The sequence below is a fragment of the Artemia franciscana genome, chromosome 3 (assembly GCF_032884065.1).
Source record: "Artemia franciscana chromosome 3, ASM3288406v1, whole genome shotgun sequence".
Lineage (NCBI taxonomy): Eukaryota > Metazoa > Arthropoda > Branchiopoda > Anostraca > Artemiidae > Artemia > Artemia franciscana.
Window position 1 is genome coordinate 3,669,731 of NC_088865.1, and position 23,485 is coordinate 3,693,215.

Sequence of the window (23,485 nt, forward strand, 5' to 3'; positions counted from 1 at the left end):
AAAAAAAGCTCAAATGAATTCTTACGATAAAATGGGAGAACACAGAATGACAGGAATTATAATGCGTTTCTAACAATCACACGACATCAATGTTGGAAGAAGAGCATTTTCATTTTTAGTTTCAATTTATACTGAAGTGGGAAACCCATTGTCAATTCAACTGATTTTCAGTTTCAATTTATACTAAAGTAGGAGACCCAAAATCAAGTCAACTGACAAATAAGTCAGCATTTTTGAGACACATTATTTTTTAATGCAAAATAAATCGTAATATATTTTCTTCTTCTTCTTCTTGTTTGGGTTTGTAGCCAATGATGACGCTTCTGCCTTGTCTCATCACCGGAAATAAATACCGAGACTTGAAGTGTGTTGCTGCAGCTGAGTTCAAGCCCTGGGCCCTATATTACCAAGCTGAGATTCATCCCACTGCGCCACTATATGAAAAAACATATTCAATTTGCAACATTACATTTTTCTATATGGATAAAAAAAAGTCTGTATGCATCTCCAGAGATCCCGGACATGTTCTGGAAATAACAAAGACCTTACTTCCAGCAAAAATTCGAAACCCTATTTGATACTTGTAGCGTCAGAAGAAACAAAACCCTATAAAGTTAATTCTAACAGGGAGTAGTCACTAAAAAGTACAAAAGCTGAAAAAAAGTACTTGGTGCGGTTTACTGGCACCAGAAATATGGGTGTACATATATAAATAGGGGTATACAGGGTATAAGGGTGTAAATAAGGATATACAGAAATAGGGGTATGAAACGAAAAGAAAAAATTAAACTTGGCGATCGGTTAGAAAATATTTAAAATTGAATTTTAACCTTGTAGCCTGAATTCTAAATAATTTATAACAGGATACAGGACACAAGATATAACAAGGGCATGAACAAGAATTCTTATTTGAATTCTGTAAGGTTTTATGGGAACATTTAAATATTAAAAAAAAGTGATTGTAATATAAATTTTAAAAAAAGCCAAAAAGAAGACTTACTACTTGGTTTGAACTACTGGCGTCTAAAAGATGTGGAGATTGAGTGCTGGCTTGTTCGCTGAAGGAGGCTGGAGGTGGTGTATTTTGTGGTGTAGTTTCTGAAGGTCCTTCATCCTTAATATCTGATGGATCTTGAATTTGACCTTCCTGCTTTACAGCTGAAAAATCGTCGTCTGGAGAGTCAAATAGCCTCGGCCTACCTCTTTTCTTTTTAAGAGGAGGGGTTCCATGAGACATGGTAGGATACTGGCCTAAATGCCCACCTAAAATGATTAAAAGCTTAGAAATGCGCAAATCAACCTATCTTACAGGCTAAATCTATCTTACAAGCAGGGTTGCCACCTGTAGAACGAAAATGCTATTTTAGTAATATTTCATTATGTGTAGCACTGTAGCGCGTGCACAGGTTTGCCACCTGTAGCATTATTTTAGTCAATTTCGGGCAATTTAGCACGCAAATTTGGGCGATTGCAGCACTTTAAGAACTGACCATGGTAGCAACCCTGCTTACAAGCTGACACATTTTGGTAAAATTGTGTAGTCTTTTTAGTTGAGCAACGCTTTAATACCCCTTTTTTCTCCCAGTGCTTGTATCGTTTCTACTATTTTCACTTTTTATAGAGTGTAAATTCCTCTAAAATGATATAAAAGAGAGTTTAACCTTCATCACTAGCAAAACCATGTCAAAGTATACGCGCAATTCACAGGAATGCACATAGGATAAGACATAGGTAGAGTGTCCCTTTAACTGTATCTTAACCGATTTTATGCATAATATTCAAATTAACCCTTCCATATATATTACAGATCGACACCATAGAGCGCCAATTAACTAAGCTTTTTTCATTGCCGTGTGGAACGAAAATATTTTTTGTTTCAGATTTGGACTTAAAAATTGGAATGTTATTATTTTTAAATCTCTGCCAAGAAATTACATTTTAAGAGAGCAACTTTTCAGTGTTTTTCGTCCTAGTAGATAAGAGGTTTTGACAAAGGTTTTTTTTAGAATTCCATAGGAAAATTTCTTGGGTTTTACGTGTTTTGACAGGCCTTTCGAAAAATTCTTCGGTGGTAGGAAATTGCCTTATCATCCTTCAAATAAAAAAAAAAACAATATATAATATTTTATAGAGACAAGTAATAGAAAAAAATCTATCCCGTGTAGTAAAATTAAATGAGCTATCATGAATGACATAATTAAGATGAGAAAGAGTTTATATTCGTAAACTGCTTGGTTGGACATTACGCCCACCGAATGTAAAACATTTCGTGGGAAAGAACTGTAAGTAATGAACAATAAGGCTAGTAGTAACCGAAACTCTATAAAAAGAATTTTGATAATAATTAATACATGAAATAATGGGCTTTTTATGTTGGCTCCAAATATATAAAATTCATTAAGTTTAAAGTTAACCATCAAAAGCCACGAGCCTGAAAAAATATACCTGAAAAGGAGGAAAAACCCCTAGAAAAGGCAAGGGATCTAGATGAAAATCCAACCGTTAGACTGATTCAGTGTGTCAGAGAACCCTATTGTAAAGGTTTCAAGCTCCTGTCTGCAATGGAAATTTGCATTTTCGCCAGAAGAAAGATCACCGGTGCATGTTTTTTTTTCCGAGCCAACGATCCTGAAAGGTTTTGGGAGGGCTCATTCGAACGGAAATCAAAAATTCTAGTTGTATTTTCAAGTAACCAAAAAGATTGTGCTATGGGAAGTGACGATTTTCTGTGCCATTGTGGCATAAACTATTGCTTTGCCACTCAAAGGACCAATTTGCTATCAACTGAAGGTTCCGATAAAGAGCAAAAAACTATATAAAGAGCTTCCCAGTCAGGGTTGCCATCTGTAGGAAGAAAGTGCCATTTTAGCAATATTACAGTCATTCTTTCGACCTATGTACCAAAATCTCTGTGTAGCACGCAAATTCGGGCAATTGTGGCACTTTAGGAACTGACCGTGGCGGCAACACTGTTCATGTTTACAGAGGAACTAATGCCGAAGGGAGGCGGATTTGTTGTCGAAAAACCACCTAGTCCATACAAGATAGACGATTAATATAAACATTGATCTAATGTTTGATCCAAGCTGATTCCCATAACTAATTTTTTTAATAAAATCATGTATTTCAATATTTGAAATACTGACATACGACAGACCCTAAACGACCTGCATTTTTAATATGATTTTGAACAGATGAAGTCTAAATTTGATTGAACATAACTATCCCTGTTCGGAAAAATTAATATCAGTTTTACAAATACAGAAGAGAGAATAATGAGGACTTTTTTCCCAAGACAGTGAACGAACAAAACCTATTTGAATATTTCAGCCCTATATCTAAGGGCCGTCTTCAGCAAAGAAAATAATAAATAATAACACACTTACAATAAAAGTTCTCGGTTAAAAATCCATTTTTTAAAATAGCCTTGGCATCATTACTTCTTAACGAAAAGTTCAGCCAAGACTGTGTGATAAAAGCTAACATTTTACAAGCTAAAAAGGTTCATTCATTTCACCAACTGTATTTATTAAAAATTGGAATAATTTCTTATTGCGATATTTGCCTTCTCTGCAGCTAATCTTGTTAAAAAAAAAAGTTAAAAAAGTCTTTACTTAAAAAAATTATAAAAGAATTAAAAACTCTGAAAGAAAATGGCAGAATCACTCCACAGTTGTACAATGAATTTCTCCCTCGTGGTGTTTTTTGCTCAAAGTTTTATGGATTATCCGAACCTGCTTAACGGGTACAGCCATCGGAAGAGGTAAACAGTTTTGGAGCTTTTAATTAGAGTTTAAAAACCTAGCTTTACCAATTCTACGTCTAATATGTTCTAAAGTTTTAGCATCACTTGATTGACTCACAAAAACAAACTCTCTTCAAACAGTTCGTGGTAACGAACTGTAGAAAGGAGCGACCCGGCTCAATAGTAACCAAAACTCTTAAAATGGAATTTTGATACCAATAGCTACATCAAAAGAATCGCATTTTTATGCTGATTTTAAATATATTAGTTTCATCAAGTTTAGTCTTACCAATTAAACGTTACGAGCCTGAGAAAATTCGCGTCATTTTAAAAAATAGGGGAAAACACCCCCTAAAAGTCATAGAATCTTAACGAAAATCACACCATCATATTAAGCGTATCAGAGAACCCTACTGTAGAAGTTTTAAGCTCCTATCTACAAAAATGTGGAATTTTGTATTTTTTGCCAGAAGGCAGATCACGGATGCGTGTTTATTTATTTGTTTGTTTTTTTGTTTTGTTTTTCCCCAGGGGTGATCGTATCGACCCAGTTGTCCTAAAATGTTGCGAGAGGGCTCATTCTAACGGAAATAAAAAGTTCTAGCGCCCTTTTTAAGTGACCAAAAAAATTGGAGGGCACCCCTGGCCCCCTCCCACGCTAATTATTTTCCCAAAGTCAACGGATGAAAATTTTGAGATAGCCATTTTGTTCAGCGTAGTCGAAAAACCTAATAACTATGTCTTTGGGGACGACTTACTCTCCCACATTCCCCGTGGGAGGGGCTACAGGTTACAAACTTTGACCAGTGCTTACATAATTACATAAAAAAAAACTAGTTTTTTTAACTGAAAGTAAGAAGCGACATTAAAACTTAAAACGAACAGAAATTACTCCGTATATGAAATGGGTTGTCCCCTCCGCAATCCCTCGCTCTTTACGCTAAAGCTTTTAATTGTATTAAAAAGCAGAATTGTGGCAAAGAGTCAAACTTTAGCGTAAAGAGCGAGGGATTGTGGAGGGGACAACCCATTTCATATACGGAGTAATTTCTGTTCGTTTTAAGTTTTAATGTCGCTCCTTACTTTCAGTTAAAAAAACTAGTTTTTTTTTATGTAATTTCTGAACGTTTTTGAATTAATGCATGTTTGATTTTGGCTCTCCACACATAAATTATTAAAATGAAATTTGCATATTAATTCCTTTTTTGGCTAAATGGCTTTCTCTTAGTTTTGATCAGACGATTTTGAGAAATAAGGGATGGGAAAGGAGGCCTAGTTGCCATGCAATTTTTCGGTTACATAAAAAGGCAACTATAAATTTTTATTTTTAACGAATTTTTCTATTAGTAAAAAATATACGTAACTTAAGAATTATCTTACGTAACAAACTTTTATATTCTTTAATTTTTATTATGTATATGAGAGGGTTTGTACCCTCGTTAATACCTCGTTCTTTACACTAAATCGCAAGTTTTGTCCCAATTCTTTAAGAATGACCCCTGAATCAGAAAGGCCGTAGAATGAATAGTTGAAATTACTAAAAATACTATAGCATAAAGAGCGAGGTATTTATCTCCTCCTAAATACCTCGCTCTTTATGCTAAAGTATTTTTAGAACCCCTTACATGCGTAATAATCTCTGTTCGTTTTAAGTTTCAATGCTACTCTTTACTTTCAATTGAAAAAAAAATTTCCATGTTTATTTTTTCATTGTTTTTTTATAGTAATTTTAGAAAATCCTGCGCCCTTTTCATTGAATTTCTGTTCCCCCATGACACATTTCTCCATGGAAAGATCCTCCCACATAGCCCCCTCCCCTCGACCCCACCCCCAAAACCAAAAAAAAATCCCCTGAAACCGACTGTACACTTCCCAATAACCATTATTATATGTAAACACTGGTCGAATTTTGTAAGTTGCAGCCCCACCCCCAGGGACTTTGGGGGAGTAAGTCATTCCCAAAGACATAGTTATTATGGTTTTTGACTATGCGGAACAAAATGGCTATCTCAAAATTTTGATCTGTTGACTTTGGAGAAAAAATGAGCGTGGGAGGGGGCCTAGGTGCCCTCCAATTTTTTTGGTCACTTAAAAAGGGCACTAGAACTTTTCATTTCCGTTAGAATGAGCCCTCTTGCGACATTCTAGGACCACTTGGTCGATACGATGACCCCTGGGAAAAAAAAAAACAAAAAAACAAAAAACAAAAAACAAATAAACACGCACCCGTGATTTGTCTTCTGGCAAAAAATTCAAAATTCCACATTTTTGTAGATAGGAGCTTGAAACTTCTACAGTAGGGTTCTCTGATACGCTGAATCTGATGGTGTCATTTTCGTGAAGATCCTACGACTTTTAGGGGGCGTTTCCCCCTATTTTCCTAAATAAGGCAAATTTTCTCAGGCTCGTAACTTTTGATGGGTAAGACTAAACTTGATGAAACTTTTATATTTAAAATCAGCATTAAAATGCAATTCTTTTGATGTAGCTATTGATATCAAAATTCAATTTTTTAGAGTTTTGGTTACTATTGAGCCGGATCGCTCCTTACTACAGTTCGTTACCACGAACTGTTTGATAGTAATGGTTATTGGGAAGTGTACAGGCGTTTTCAGGAGGATTTTTTGGTTGGGGAGAGGGGTTGAGAAGAGGGGGATATGCTGGCGGAACTTTCCATCGAGGAATTTGTCATAGGGGAAGAAAATTTCCACAAAGGGAGCGCAGGATTTACTAGCATTATTTAAAAAAAAACAATGAAAAAATAAATATGAAAAAGTTTTTTTTCAGCTGGAAGTAAAGAGCAGCATTAAAACTTAAAACGAACAGAAATTATTACCCATATGAGGGGCTCACCTCCTCCTAATACCTCTCTCTTTACGCTAAAGTATTTTTAGTAATTTCAACTATTTATTCTACGGCTTTTGTGATTCAGGGGTCATTCTTAATGAATTGGGACAAAATTTAAGCTTTAGTGTAAAGAGCGAGGTAATGACGAGGGGGCGAACCCCCTCATGTATATAATAAAAACATGAGAATACAAAAGTTCTTTACGTAAGCTAATTTATAAGTTACGTATATCTTTTACTAATAAAAAGATTCGTAAAAAATTAAAAGTTCTAGTTGCCTTTTTAATTAACCAAAAAATCGGAGGGCAACTAGGCTTCCTCCCCCGTTCTTTTTTTTCTCAAAATCATTCAATCAAAATTATGAGAAAGCCATTTAGCCAAAAAAAAAATAAATGTGCAAATTTCGTTTTAATTATTCCTCTGTGGAGAGCCAAAATCAAAATATGCATTGATTCAAAAACGTTAAGAAATCAAATAAAAAAAAAACAAGTTTTTTTAACTGAAAGTAAGGAGCGACATTAAAACTTAAAACGAACAGAAATTACTTCATATATGAAAGGGGCTGCTGCCTCATCAACGCCCCACTCTTTACGCTAAAGTTTTTTACTGTTTTAAACAGAAGAGTTGAGAGAAAGAGTCAAACTTTAGCGTAAAGAGCGGGGCGTTGATGAGGAAGCAGCCCCTTAAATATATTACATAAAAAAAACTAGTTTTTTTAACTGAAAGTAAGGAGCGACATTAAAACTTAAAACGAACAGAAATTACTCCGTATATGAAATGGGTTGTCCCCTCCGCAATCCCTCGCTCTTTACGCTAAAGTTTTTAATTGTTTTAAAAAGCAGAATTGTGGCAAAGAGCCAAACTTCAGCGTAAAGAGCGAGGGATTGCGGAGGGGACAACCCATTTCATATACTGAGTAATTTCTGTTCGTTTTAAGTTTTAATGTCGCTCCTTACTTTCAGTTAAAAAAAAATAATTTTTTATGTAATTTCTGAACGTTTTTGAATTAATGCCTGTTTGATTTTGGCTCTCCACACGTAAATTATTAAAATGAAATTTGCATTAATTCCTTTTTTGGCTAAATGGCTTTCTCTTAGTTTTGATCAGACGATTTTGAGAAATAAGGGGTGGGGAAAGCCTAGTTGCCCTGCAATTTTTCGGTTACATAAAAAGGCAACTATAAATTTTAATTTTTAACGAATGTTTTTATTAGTAAAAAATATACGTAACTTAAGAATTAGCTTACGTAATAAACTTTTATATTCTTAAATTTTTATTATGTATATGAGGGGGTTTATACCCTCGTTAATACCTCGCTCTTTACACTAAATCGTAAGTTTTGTCCCAATTCTTTAAGAATGTTCTCTGAATCCGAAAGGTCGTAGAATAAATAATTGAAATTACTAAAAATACTATAGCATAAAGAGCGAGGTATTTATCTCCTCCTAAATATCTCGCTCTTTATGCTAAAGTATTTTTAGAACCCCTCATACGCGTAATAATCTCTGTTCGTTTTAAGTTTCAATGCTACTCCTTACTATCAATTGAAAAAACTTTTCCATGTTTATTTTTTCATTGTTTTTTTTTATAGTTATTTTAGAAAAATCCTGCGCCCTTTTCATTGAATTTCTGTTCCTCCATGACATATTTCTCCAAGGAAAGATCCTCCCACATAGCTCCCTCCCCTCAACCCCACCCTCAAAACCCAAAAAAAAAAATCCCCCGAAAACGCTGTACACTTCCCAGTAACCATTATTATATGTAAACACTGGCCGAAGTTTGTAACTTGCAGCCCCTCACCCAGGGACTGTGGGGGAGTAAGTCATTCCCAAAGACATAGTTATTACGGTTTTTGACTATGCGGAACAAAATGGCTATCTCAAAATTTTGATCCGTTGACTTTGGAGAAAAAATGAGCGTGGGAGGGGGCCTAGGTGCCCTCCAATTTTTTTGGTCACATAAAAATGGAACTAGAACTTTTCTTTTCCGTTGGAATGAGCCCTCTTGCGACATTCTAGGACCAGTTGGTCGATACGATAACCCCTGGGAAAAAAAAACCAAAAAAAAACAAACAAACAAATAAACACGCACCCGTGATTTGTCTTCTGGCAAAAAATACGAAATTCCACATTTTTGTAGATAGGAGCTTAAAACTTCTGCAATAGTGTTCTCTGATACGCTGAATCTGATGGTGTGATTTACGCTAAGATTCTATGACTTTTAGGCGTTGTTTCCCCCTAATTTCTAAAATAAGGCAAATTTTCTCAGGCTCGTAACTTTTGATGGGTAAGACTAAAGTTGATTAAACTTATATATTTAAAATAAGCATTAAAATGTGATTCTTTTGATGTAGCCCATTTTTTAGAGTTTTGGTTGCTATTGAGCCGGGCCGCTCCAAAATACAGTTCGTTACCACGAACTGTTTGATGAAGTAATTTCTGTTCGTTTTAAGTTTTAATGTCGCTCCTTACTTTCAGTTAAAAAAACTTGTTTTTTTATTTAATATAAACAAGCATTACTGTCAAGAAATTACAAAAAATACAACCTGATTGGCTACTGATGGCGTCCCTAAGCGTTCGAATTTTTCAATGCCACCAGCCAAAATAACTGATCAATATAGGAAAATAAAGATAAAAAAATTACAAAAAAAAGTTGGAATCAATGGTAGCCAGATCCAATCACAAAGAAAATGGAGCTTTCCCTTTACTCGTTTCTAAGTATTGATATTGTATACCTGCGTAAATTGAAGGACTCAACTGTCAGCATTTCCTCTATTCAGTCTGTTACATACCGTAACATGGAGATATTTTCCATCAACTGCTAAACAATTTTATTCGTAGCATATTTCACTAAGTTCTATCTTAAATGCATTGAAGATTTTGCAGACTCAAACACGTTACTTGAGGCAAATCATTTACGCAAATAAATCACAAAAACCAATGAACAACTGAAAAGCCTTTAATTAAGTCATAAAAAGACTTACCCATTGAAGAAGGGAATTGCATTTGTGATATTGGCAAAGCTTGTCCAGACTTAGCATCTGTTGACGGCATGGAACTGAAATTTTGGGCTGAAGTAGTGTCATCTTCACAAACTTCTGCTAAACCTTTGACCTTAAAGAAAGCGTAGTGTTACCTTTTTCCCAAAAGATATTAAAAATAAGACATACATATTTCATGAGACGGCATATTTCCCCAGCCATATGACCAGTAAATTCGACATTCCTCTTTTCGAACTATCGATTTGCACGTGGTAAAACAGAGCTTTTCTATGGCGTGGACGTGATTAGACGTAGATAAAGGTTAAATTAAGGTAATTTAAGGTTAATTCATGAAAATCTAGAGGGGAACAAACTATATATTTTAATATCTAGAAGGTTGGCGGTATTGTATTTTTTTCAATTTTTTATCAATTAAAATACCAGAAATAGGCATTTTTTCGATGAAAGTAATATCCAAAAAACTATTTTTCAAAATCTAGGAGAGGGCAAAAATTCTATGGGGAACAGGATATAAGAAAATCTATGGGGGAACAAAAATCTAAGTGGGAACAATACAAAACTACTTTTATGTTTCGCATTGACCATTTAAAGAGTAATGTCTCGTGGTTTCATTAAAATTTTGAAAATTTCAAAGGAAATTGGATATTTAGATATAAATATCACAGGATAGAACTCTGCAATAATGTGGGGTACATCATCAATTCCTAATAATGTGGGCTACATCAATCAATTCCTAGGGCAAGAATAATCCACATCCGAGGTAAGCCTTTTTCTTTCATAAGCGTTTTTTATATTTCTCATTTGCAACCATACGCATAAGATGAACAATGATTGGTTGGTAAATGATAAATGTGGTAGGTAATTTTTGTTTGTCACCAAAAGTAAAATAAAGGATAAAGATTCTCAACAGCCATTGCTGGCACATTGCCAGCAAATAATGGAAGCAAATGGCACTAATTGTTTCAAAAAAAAATAATAACTGATCGCTTTACAATGTGGCAAGTAAAAATATGTTTTATTTAATCAAGATATTAGGGTCTATAAAGATACTCAGAATTCATTGCCCGTGCATAGGGCTTGGCTGTTGTCGAAGTTTCACTTCGTGCGTCTTTTTTAAGGCGAAAAGTAGCAAGCGCGTGGCCCACCCTTGCGGTAGCTGGGATCGAACTTCGGGTCCCGTAATGCCAAGCAGAGATCAATGCACTACGCTAAGGTGCTGTTCCCGCTAGTGAATAAGGCGTAAAATTTATAAAATATGCGCCCAGTACACAAAATCTGTGATAAAATTTGTAAGCGCTTCTCTCGGTGTATTAAGACTCAATAAGAGCCAGTCCTATTTTCTGTGCTAAAAATTGTAAGTGGGCTATTCGAATCCAATAGGCCGCCGACTTCCGTTTCATGTGAATATTTAAGAGCGGAAAGAAGAAAAATCTATTATCTTGTTTTGCCAAAAATGAATTAGTGAAATGGAAAATCAATGGAAATTTGGGAGTTTTTTTAATTGAGATTATTATAAAGAGAGATTACCGACTCCGCTAATGTAACAAAACGGCAGTTGAGCAAGTTTGATGACAACTTTAAAATTGCTGTGATAATTGAAAATATTTGGTGTACAAATTTTTCCAACTATGAACGGGGGCGGAGAATAAGGGCTATACACGTAGGTTTTTTTTTTTACACGTAAGCCTGAACAGTCCTTAACACAAGATTTTTTTAATAAGATTTTTAATAGTTCATATTAGTTTCACAAAGGTTACTCAATCCATCAGAATTCGGAGAGACGCACAAAAATCTCAGTTAAACTGCCTTTTTATTTCTTATTCCTTTTTTTGTGTGATAACAACACTTATAAGATAAAACAATTAGCCAACTCGGATTAGAACTTCTAATTTTAATCCTTCCTTTTAAAATTTAAAACTTCCTTTTAAAATTTAATTTCTAATCAACTAATATACAGTATTCAAGCGTGGGTATACAGTATTCAAATATTATTGTATAGAAATCAGTATGCTACCTGAAAGGCTGTACAAATATGCTTAAATATTTTTCATTATTTTGTTTTGTCAACTATTTTTCCTTTTTTGTCTCGTCTACTTAGGATTGGCAATTGTGATTTAGATAGTTTTGTGGTTATGGATGTCAAGATACCATTCTCTAAAAATTCTTTTATTTCCTAATAGGCCGTCCAAATAAGTTTATATATTTAATTCTTTCAATTCTTTTTTTTTATATCTGATTTTGTGTTGCCTTAATTTTATTTATTTTACAAGCATCAAGTATTGTGCTTAACATTTTTTGTATCAGTGAACAAATAAATATATAATTTATAAATAAAACTTTACCTACATATAAAACGGTACACCCTCCAAAGAAAAAAAGAGGGCCCGTTGGATAGAGTAACGCTTAGCCTATATGGACCTGATGTGTAGAAACCAGTAAATCGCTAGGCGAAAGGAGCATTGCCAGAGCGTAAACGTGGCTTTTATCCTTTGTCGCTAAGATCAGCTTAGTTGATTTGGCGACTTTTCGTGTTTTCAACTTAAATGTGCTCAATTGATGGTCATGGACAGGAATCGAATGAGAGATAATCCCCCCTTAAATCTTACGATTTCACGTTTATCCTGCCGGAAAACAAATTTATTAAAATCAGTTTTTAGTTCTTTCGCATGTGGCACAGAGATTTCTATTTATTATCAATCAATCGTTAGCATTTACATTTCTGATACTTTATTTCGCTTTTTTAAATGAACAAATGAACATGTTCCGGGAAGTTCAAATTTTCAAGATATATAGTCGACCCTTGAAATATGAGATCCTTCACGTATAAAACCGGTTACTCTCTTGTACACCACCTGCGAGAAGCCCTTCCTTGTGCGTTGGTTAAAATATCGATTGTTCAAAAAATTGCACCCGCAGACAATTGCACCTAGAATGTTTGAATCTCAAAGATTAAACATAGAGTGATTACACTTAAGAACGATTAAACCAGTGGGGCAAATTTGCAAAAATTCTAAGGAGGTAAATTTACAAAAATTCTAAAGGTATGTTTCAAAATCTAGGTAAAGGTAAAGGATACGGCATTAGACTTTACAGTCCGTACCGGCGGTGCTGATCTCCGTTTCTTGGCCCTTCAGCCAGGAAGTGCAATGGGGGGTTGGGGACCTGCCATCCTCTGCTTTCGCACACCCTTCCTGTTTACCTTCCCCAGATTTCTCCAGGTACCCATTTAGAGCTGGGTCGACTCTGGCTAAGCTTACAGAGTCACGCCACTGACCCCCGTCCCAAACTGAAGAATTGGGTACACCGGGATTTGAACCCGCGTCCTCTCAGATAAGGGATCCCGAATCCAGCGCACCACCCCACTCGGCCAGGACGGCTCAAGGTATTTTAGAGGGGTATTTTAACGATACTCTCTAATGAAAATACCGAAAACGGGTATCTTTCAATAAAAATAATAAAAAATCACCAAAGTTTTTGCACAGAGAGTCAATACAGTCGGACAATTGCACCCTTAGAAGGTGCGACTTACATCAGATTTCACCAGGGGTGATAACCACCACAAAATTATACGCGCCTGGAGCATTAAACCTGGGATAATTTTGTTCATAGATTAATACACCCACGGATAATGGCAACAAAGAAGATCACACCCAGAAGATTGCGCCAAATAATTTTTGCCAAAAAAAAATTCTCCTTGAAGATTGCACCCACAATAGACCCATGAAACTTAGGAAGGATGGGGGTAGTTTTTTTATCCTAATAGAACGCCACAAAAAGTGCATTTTTCACTAAAAAATACCCAAAAAGGTATTTTTTTAATCTATGAGGAAAGAAAACTTGGGTTTTTGCACAGAGGGTCATTGCCTCTGGATGATTCCATCAACACATTATACCTGGGAAGACTGTTTCCGTAAAACTGTACACACCTGGAACATTGAGCCAGGGATGATTGTGTTCATTAAATATCGCACCCACAAGTATGGCACCAAAGAAGTTCGCAAATGAAGCCCTAATGCCCCCTCCCATATCACTCTAATGCACTACGCATAGAAAATGTCCATCATTCATGGTCATTTCCGAAAGATCCCTAGCATTGATAACCACTCGCACTCACACTCACTCGAAAGTTTTACGCCCATCAAAGAATGTGTTCAAGGTACAAGACCAATCCTAATCAATCACTGTAGTTTATTTTATTATTATTTCTACCAGTGGCAACAGCTCATCGTTGCACTAACTCATTAACTAATTACAAAGATAGCTAATTACAAAGGTTAACTAATTACAAAGATAGCACAATCTCCTATCTTTCTTCAAATCTGTTAGTATAATCTCTTTCCACCCCGTTCCAGAACATTTGCCTTTCTTTTTGGCCTCAGGTAAATTGGAAAGAATCAAATTTTGTGGGACCAGTACTTACGTGTTACCCAGACCAAACTCAAGAAGCTTGATCTGTTTGATTTTTTTTAACCCGGTTTTTATGTGTGCACACTCAGATAATCAGCTTAGCCAGAGTGAGATAAACTACTATGCAGGCATTTTGTAGTTAAATATTTGATATATAGAGTTGGTTAGGTATTTAATATAATGCGTTTTGCACGGCCCTGCTTTCCATTATTCTCCATTGTAGTTTCCACAATTTTGTTATTAAAGCATTATATTTTCGTTATGTTTAGGTTTCATTCCGATTATCCTAACTTCACTTCTTGAGTGTGGTCGGGATAGTACGTAATTACCGCGGGACATATCATCATACATCCCTAAAAAGTCACCTAATCCTTTCAACCATTTTGTCATCACCGAGATAGACATTAGGATCGAACCATGTTTTCATACAGCTTCTTCTTTGACAGAGTCGCTCACAAGAAGATTAAAAATTATCCTTAGACCATTCCTATGGGAAACGGTGGTCATAACTTCTTCAAATTCTTTGAACTAATTAATTTTAGTTAGTAACTGTTACTACCGTGGCTTCTAGTATCCTAATCTGGCTTTAGGGTTATCTTCTAACCCTCCAAACTTGTCTTAGTTACCCCCTAGCCTATTCTATTTTTGACACCTTCACTACACTCATCTTCCTTTGGCTACTAATAACACTTCGTAGGCAAGCGGAACTACTAGTTGGGTTGAATTCCTCACAGTCATCTCCTCGTTTATTAAATAAAAAACAAGTTTTTTCAAATGAAAGTAAGGAGCAACAATAAGAGTTAAAACGAACAGAAAGTATTACACGTATGAAGGGGGTTGTCCCCTCCTCAACACTTCGCTCTTTACGCTGAAGTTTTTTAGCACTTTAAAAAAAAGATTCCTATTATTCTAATTAAGTGACCTTTGCGTTTCAGGAGTCGTTCTTAAAGAATTGGGACAAAGTTCAAACTTTAGCCTAAAGAGCAAGGTCTTAAGGAGGGGGCAATCCCCTTCTTATGCGTAATAATTTTTGTTCGTTTTAGGTTTTATTGTTGCTCCTTACTTTCAGTTGAAAAAAATTATTTTTTTTTCATTTAATTTCTGATTGTTTTTAAGTAATACCAGGAAAAATGGCCCTAGCTTCATGGAAAAATCCCCCTTCTCACGGAAATATTCCCTAGACAATTCAATCCCAGGGAAAATTTACCCGGACAACCCTAAACAACTTCAAACCCTGAACAATTTAACCCTGAACAACTTCACACATAACACTGAGACGGAAAAGAGAAATCAAGACATTTAAAAAGTATTTTGTATAGGAATTCTGGCAAATTCCCTCCAGTATAATTTTTATTAACAAGTTCATCCCCTGGAAACTTCCCTCTCCATAGAAAAATTCCCCCATGAAAAAAAAAATGCCCCCCCACACCCGAAAATGTATACATACTTCAACAGTCATGGTTGTAAAGGTTCCCAAAAAGCATCAACAGCAAGCAACAGCAATCGTTCTAAAGGTTCCCTCTGAAAGTGGCGATTCTGCGACAAGCCTGCAGCTGTAAATTGCACCAAAATAACAAGGTACTCATATCACCAAAATAACAAGGTACTCATATCACCAAAATAACAAGGTACTCATATCATCAGACTCATTAGTCTCAGATCTATCCACCAAACCAGAATTATGATGTTACTTAGAATTTCTCCCAGAAAAGGATTTTAACTTGCTTAAAAAATAAGGATATTGTCTTTTTTTGACAATCTTTAACAAACTTTCAACTTATTTATGTTCTAAAAAAGGATGCACACCATACTTTAAAAATAAGATTCGGTAGGTGTATAGAGCTTAATCTCAGCTATTTTTTCATATTTTCAGCAAAATTTTAATTTTTTGTTAAGACAAGAAAACGGAACGAGAGCAGAAAAAATTAAATACCAATACTTTCAAAGGGTACACAAACTTTAAATAAATTTTATTTATATGTCATTAATTATGTCAACATAGAAGTTTTACCATTCCACGGTAAACATATCAAATAATCGTTCTTAAAAAAAAATAATATTTGAATAATATTATATTGAACAAAATTCCTTTATTTGAATAGAATAAAATTATGTCTATTTTGCGACCCTAACCCTGGATACTTACTGTCCAGGTCACTAGCAGAAAAATATTCAACTATTAAAACATGCAAAAAATGGCTTACCTTTAAACTCTCTGCTGTCTTCAGAAGACTTCCTAAATTGTCCTGTGTCACGTGTATTTCACCTTTATACATAAACTCAACAATAGCGGACAAATCCAAATATGTTATATCTCTGAGGAGGATAATAGGATAATTTTTGTCACCAGATTCTGAAAGTAGCTTTTCAAAGTATGCACTACAAGCCGATAAAATAACCTAAAATAATAAAAAAAATAAGGACACATATATCGATTAACCCCCCCCCCGTCTCAGATAATCCTTTCTTGATATATATATATATATATATATATATATATATATATATATATATATATATATATATATATATATATATATATATATATATATATATTATATATATTCAAGGGAATCATGAGGCTTTCTCTCTAGAATTTTGTTCTGTGTTATTTTATTGAATGGAATCGTGCGTTTTCTGATCGCTATCCTTGTTGAGCTTTGCCCGGCTGGATTATTCTAAAGCACCATTCACATTAAATTTTACTTGTACTGAAATTTAGCCTGTCCCGCAACATGGCATTAGCTGATGCTAGTGATCAGATTTTACCATCCGCAAAGGAGAATTTAAACACGGAAATCAACTAATACCGTGTAAAACCAATGCTAATACTAATACCAACTAATAGCATGCATTTGTCTTTATCTCAAACCTCATTTGGTCCTTGATTGTCTTGCCGTACAAATGTTCTTCAGCTCTGACGAACACCTGTAGCTCCTTCCAACCGTCCAATAATGAGTTATAGTTATTTGATTTAGTCCAAAAATCAAATGACTATAACTTAGGGGTTGACAAATCCCCAGAGTCCCCGGGGTAAGGGTTTTAACTAATGCAAGTTGCCCATTGTTGACATATAAGGTTTTTGTGGAAGGGGTGGTCGTAATCACTTTCGAGGGGGGCTCATTAGATTGGAAATTGAAACCTCTAGTTCCTTTTTGAAGAATTAGAAGTGATCGAAGGACAAACTCCCCCACCCTACCTCCTCTTACCCAAATGCACCCGAAAAATTTTAAGATAGAAATTTTGTTCAAAATAGTCCGAAGGCCAAATAACTAAGTTTCCGAAGTTGAACCCCCCCCAGCCCCTGTGACAAGGGCTGTAAGTTCTGCAAGTTGCTTACTGTTGCTTTGATACTTGTTTACTTTAATACTTCGATACTTTCTTCACTTTTTCACTCAAAATTTTTCAATTTTGAAATGGGGAATGTTGAAAACTTCTAACTTCGGCAATAGAAAACGAACAGAAATTAAATAGAAAAAAACTTTCCGAATAAGAAGTTTCTCAAAGAAAAGTAAAGGCATATTAGACTTGGGCAGAAATAAATTCAGCAGAAATCAAATAATAAAAATAAGATCAGCAGAAATAAATTCCTATAATAACTCAAACTCAAAACGACCAGAAATTACAAACAAAGAACAAATGAAACTCAAAACAAGCAGAATTTGTAATAAGCAAATCAATCTTAAAGGCGAACAAAAATCACTACAAACAAGAGTTTCGCTAAGAGGCGATTTTAGGGGAGGACAAGAGGGTACACTTGCCCCGGGCGTAGAAATTTTAGGGGCGCAAAATTTTTGGGCCATTAGATTATTTCAACTAAATGATCTTACGGTTATAATCATTTTTATTTTTTTTATTATTATTAAAACAAAGTAGAAGGCGCAGTTGGCAATAAGTATAAGCAAATTGAATGCGAAATTTCATTTTTCCCATTTTCTTCATCCTCTTGGGCGAATTGCCACAAACTCAGTGAAAAAATATTTCGATGATTTAGGTAATATTCAGTTGTTCCACGAACTCCAAGGTATCAAAACAATAATTAGACACCGACAAATTTCAAACAGGTCGTGGTAACGATCTGTATGTAAGCAACGACTCGGCTCAATAGTAACCGAAAATCTAAAAAACATAATTTTTTAATCAACAGATAAATCAAAAGAATTGGCTTTTTATGTAGATTAAATAAAAAAAAACAAGTTTTTTTAACTGCAAGTACGGAGTAACATTACAACTTAAAATGAACAGAAATTATTCCGTATATGACGGGGAATTCTCTTCCCTTATGATAAATTCCTCAATGGAATTCCTCAATTTTCAATTATGCTGAACAAAATGACAATCTCAAAATTTTGATCCGGTGACTTTGGGAACAAAATGAACGTGGGAGGGGGCCTAGGTGCCCTCTGATTTTTTGGTCAATTAAAAAGGGCACTAGAACTTTAATTCCGTTATAACGAGCCCTCTTGCGACATTCTAGGACCACTAGGTCAATACAATCACCCCTGAAAAAAACAAAAACAAAAAAAAAACAAAAAAACACGCATCCGTCATCTGTCTTCTGGCAAAAAATACAAAATTCCACAATTTTGTAGATAGGAGCTTGAAACTTCTACTTAGGGGCTCTCTGATACGCTGAATCTGATGGTGTGATTTTCGTTAAAATTCTATGACTTTTAGGGTTGTTTCTCCCTATTTTCTAAAATAAGGCAAATTTTCTTAGGCTCATAACTTTTGTTGGGTATGACTACACTTGATGAATCATATATATTTAAAATCAGTATCAAAATGCGATTCTTTTGATGCAATTATTGGTATCAAAATTCCGTTTTTTAGAGTTTCGGTTACTACTGAGCCGGGTCGCTCCTTGCTACAGTTCGTTACCACGAACTGTTTGACTAATCGTTACCACGAACTTTTTGATTAATTTTAAAAACTTGTTCCATGAAGCAAGTTTTTCAGAGAAAATAAAGTGCTCCATTAAACCAAAAATGAGCAGATATAAAGTCAAATAATCTTCCAAGCGAAAATTACCACAAATCACCTTCAATAAATAAATGAAACCCAAAACGAACAGAAATATCAATAAATATTTAAGTCCAAGTCAAAACGAGCAAAAATTGAACATGAGTAGGGCTGACAACCTCCTTGTCTTCTCAAGATCAAAACATAATTTGCACTTTACTGAAAGGAAAAAAAAAACACAAATGACCGTGGATTGTCAGTTTAATATACATATGCTGATATTTATTCATTTAAGTTATAATAAATTGTTATTTATTAAAGTAAAAAAAGTGATAACATTGAATATGTATTTTGTTTTCAGTAAAGTGCAAATTAAGGTACTTCAGATCGACTATGGGCCAGGAGCAACTAAATGAGTTAGCATTAAGGAGTATGAAACGCAATGAATTAGAAGCAATCGATTGGGACGAGATAATTAATAGTTTTGCAGGGGCTAAAGTAAAAAAGTCAAATTTAAATAAATGGAAAAAGTTGTTAATAAATAGAAATTTTGTTATAATTTGGCTAGCAAAGTTTAAAGAGACAGGAGGGGCGGTAATAAAAACCGCCACTAGTTTGTCTACTGCCCCTTCCCTAGCTGTAAAAGTCTAGAGCCTACTGTGTCATTGGCGCTTAAATGAAAACTATATGTGTCTTGAACAGTCTTGGGAAGAACAAATAATATTACACTGAATATTTTATATATAATGATATTAATTTTTGAAAGTTTATCAGTTCAAGACTTTAGCAAAACTGTTGTTTGTGTGATTTTCGTTCGTTTTAAGCTTGATTCGCATATTCAATTTAAGTTTTACTCATTTTAAGATTTATTTATTCATTTTTATTCGTCCCTGTTGTCTCTTTGTTTACTATGACTGCTTGTTTAATTTCTTTTTATTTTGGGTTTCATTTATTATTTGATAGTAATTTCCCGTCGTCTTGACTTTGAATTATTATAAGTTTTTATTTTTGCTGATTATAAGTTCAGTTGGTTTTTACTTTTCTTTAAAAATTGTCTAATTAATCTACAAAAAAAAAAGACGTTATCTTCTAATTTTTTATACCTCTTTTTATGAGATGGAGTAAGACATGGAACCATTTACAGAATCAATGTCGTGCTACATGCACTTAAACAGAGAGAGGGCCTCAAGGCTCAATCCCCCAAGGCTCTAAATTTTCCCAGTTTTCTTGGCACTTCTTACTCAATTTTTTGTCAAATATTTTTATGCCCCCCCCCCCGAATATTCCTACGTGCGACCCTGTCATTTTCGCTGATTCGTTTTTCCCTTATGCCTGTCATTGGGACTCGCTAAGCATGACCCATTTGTGTTCTAGTATATAAAATATATAAAACAAGCTGCTATAGCCCAAGGTATTTGCAACTTGCCTTGGAATAATGATGTTAAGTTCGAGCGTAGGTTGGAGTAGTCGAATTAATATGTGGTATTAATATGGGATTTAGAATAGCCAATATAGTCAGTAAGGAACACGAGGTTGCAGTTTTACCGGCCATCCCATGTTTCTCGACACAATAGGAGAGGGATGGATAGATTTTGATAAAAAGGCGTGAGTTCTGTTCGTGTTACTTTTTATACATATGAAAAATAACTCAACAATATGTCAACATGCATTGAAGAGCAGTTGAATTCCCTACAAACCGGTTATAAGGGCATTATAATTTCGTCCATTGACATTTGGAAGTGTTAGGCATTCTTCCCAAAAAGAAGTACTCAGTCACCCTTCCCTCCTGTCTTAATTATTATTTACATTCACTGAAAATGAGCTTAATTATAGGATAAGGTAGACGATAACTTAATTTAACCTCACCCCCCTAACTTCGATATTTTAGAGGTATCCAATATTTTCTTTTATTTTCTATATTGTTCGCCAATCCTTTGCAATTTTTCCACTTTTCATCCCAGAATTCCTCGCTCTTGAGTAGCGATGTTCAATATTAATTGTGATCAGGCCCTCGTAGTATTTTCTATGTAATCCGTTTATATTCGCGTTTCCTTATTCCCCCCTAAAAATTGAAAATCTTGCGCACATCCCTGGTTCCGAGTCTGTTAGAAACTGAAAGGGCTAAAGTGTACATTCGGGTACAACTTGGTCCATTACTAGCAAGTTCAGAGACAGTGGGAAACGCAATTAGCCAAACTTTATAGAAATCAAGTCGTATGTTTTCGGGAACTCTAAAATTAATCTTCTAGCTATGTCGGGCAGCCTATCTCAGGGTTCTCCTTTGGATTGTAAGAACGACCCTGAGCGAATTCTTTGAAACCATCGCCAAAAAATAAATATAAAACTTCACACAGTTTACACTTTTAAAGTTCAACTTGACAAGCGTCATAAAACTGCGTGGATCATCAAACAGTTCGTGGTAACGAACTGTAGTAAGGAGCGACCCGGCTGAATAGCAACCAAAACTCTAAACATCGGAATTTTGATACCAATAGTTGCATCAAAAGAATTGCATTTTGATGCTGATTTTAAATATATAAGTTTCATCAAGTTTAGTCTTACCCATCAAAAGTTAAAAGCCTGAGAAAATTTGCCTTATTTTAGAGAATAGGGGGAAACACCCCCTAAAAGTTATAAAACCTTAACGAAAATCACACCATCAGATTCAGCATATCAGAAAACCCTGCTGTACAAGTTCCAAGCTCCTATCTACAAAAATATGGAATTTTGTATTCTTTGCCAGAAGACAAATCACGGATGCGTGTTTATTTGTTTATTTTTTTCCAGGGGTGATCGTATCGACCCAGTGATCCTAGAATTTTGCGAGAGGGCTCATTCGAATGGAAATGAAAAGTTCTAGTGCCCTTTTTAAGTGACCAAAAAAATTGGAGGGCACCTAGGCCCCCTCCCACGCTCATTTTTTCCCAATGTCGTCGGATCAAAATTCTGAGATAGCAATTTTATTCAGCTCCCCCAAAGTCCCCGTGGGAGGGGCTGCAAGTTACAAACTTTGACCAGTGTTTGCATATAGTAATGGTTATTGGGAAGTGTACCGACGTTTTCAGGGGGATTTGTTGGTTGGGAGGAGGGGTTGAGAATAGGGGGTTATGTGGGAGAAACTTTCCATGGAGGAATTTGTCACGGGGGAAGAAGATTTCCATGAAGGGGGCGCAGCATTTTCTAGCATTATTTTAAAAAAATTAAAAAATAAATATGAAAAAGTTTTTTCAACTGAAAGTAAGGAGTAGCGCTAAAACTTAAAACGAACAGAAAATATTACGCATATAAGGGGATCACCTCCTCCTAATACCTCAATCTTTACGCTAAAGCATTTTTAGTAATTTCAACTATTTATTCTACGGCCTTTGTGATTCAGGGGACAAAATTTAAGCTTTAGTGTAAAGAGCGAGGTATTGACGAGTGGGCGAACCCTCTCATATACGTAGTAAAAACAACCGAATATAGAAGTTTGTTATGTAAGCTAATTCGTAAGTTACGTATATCTTTTACTAATGAAAACGTTCGTAAAAAACTATAAGTTCTAGTTGTTTTTTAAGTACCCAAAAATTGGAGGGCAACTGGGCCTCCTCCCCCCTCCTTTTTTCTCAAAATCATTCGATCAAAACTATGGGAAAGCCATTTAGCCAAATCAATAAATATGCAAATTTCGCTTTAATTATTCATCTGTGGAGAGCCGGAATTAAAACATGGATTAACTAAAAAACATTCAGAAATTGAATAAAAAAACAAGTTTTTTTAACTGAAAGTAAGGAGCGACACTAAAACTTAAAACGAGCAGAAATTATCCCGTATATGAAAGGGGCTGTTCCCTCTTCAACGCCCTGCTCTTTACGCTAAAGTTTTTACTGTTTTAAAAAGTAGAGTTGAGAGAAAGAGTCAAACTTTAGCGCATAAGAGCGAGGCGTTGAAGAGGCAGCCCCTTTCATATACGGGATAATTTCTGCTCGTTTTTAGTTTTAATGTCGCTCCTTACTTTCAGTTAAAAATACTTGTTTTGTTTTTTATTTAATAGGAACAAGGATTAAAGATTGAAGTTCATAAGAAATTGTTTTCGGTTGTTGTCTCTGGTCGAGCCTCGCCGCCTCCAATGTGGGACTTCCTGTTTTCGAAACTGTGCATTCAGCAAGGGCACAGCCAATTTTATCAAAAACCACTCATTTTGGGGGTCCAAGGACGTGAGACGTATTTATATAGCTTCTATAACAAGCGCTTAACAACACATGAGCTTTTCGATATTTTTCTCTAAAATTAATCCGTAATTCGTTTATTAGTTCGTAATAAAAATAATTTAAAATTAATTCGTAAAAGTAATTCGTAAAAAGTGTTTCGTCTCACGTCTATCGACGTGAGACGTATTTATATAGCTTCTATAACAAGTGCTTAACAACACATAAGCTTTTCGATATTTTTCTCTAAAATTAATCCGTAATTCGTTTATTAGTTCGTAATAAAAATAATTTAAAATTAATTCGTAAAAGTAATTCGTAAAAAGTATTTCGTCTC

At 35.0% G+C, this 23,485-nt stretch overlaps 1 protein-coding gene across 4 annotated transcripts in view; it reads right to left on the minus strand.

Annotated features, from left to right (window-relative positions):
• Positions 1–23,485, minus strand: part of LOC136024766 (protein tramtrack, beta isoform-like) — a 77,485-nt gene that overhangs the window by 43,315 nt on the left and 10,685 nt on the right. For all 4 annotated transcript variants that reach the window (XM_065700218.1, XM_065700220.1, XM_065700216.1 and 1 more), the window contains exons 3-5: positions 16,204–16,398; positions 9,575–9,704; positions 1,001–1,263 (exon numbers count right to left, since the gene is read on the minus strand). In XM_065700218.1, the coding sequence (XP_065556290.1) occupies positions 1,001–1,263; positions 9,575–9,704; positions 16,204–16,398 (588 nt within the window). The remainder of the gene's footprint in view (positions 1–1,000; positions 1,264–9,574; positions 9,705–16,203; positions 16,399–23,485) is intronic.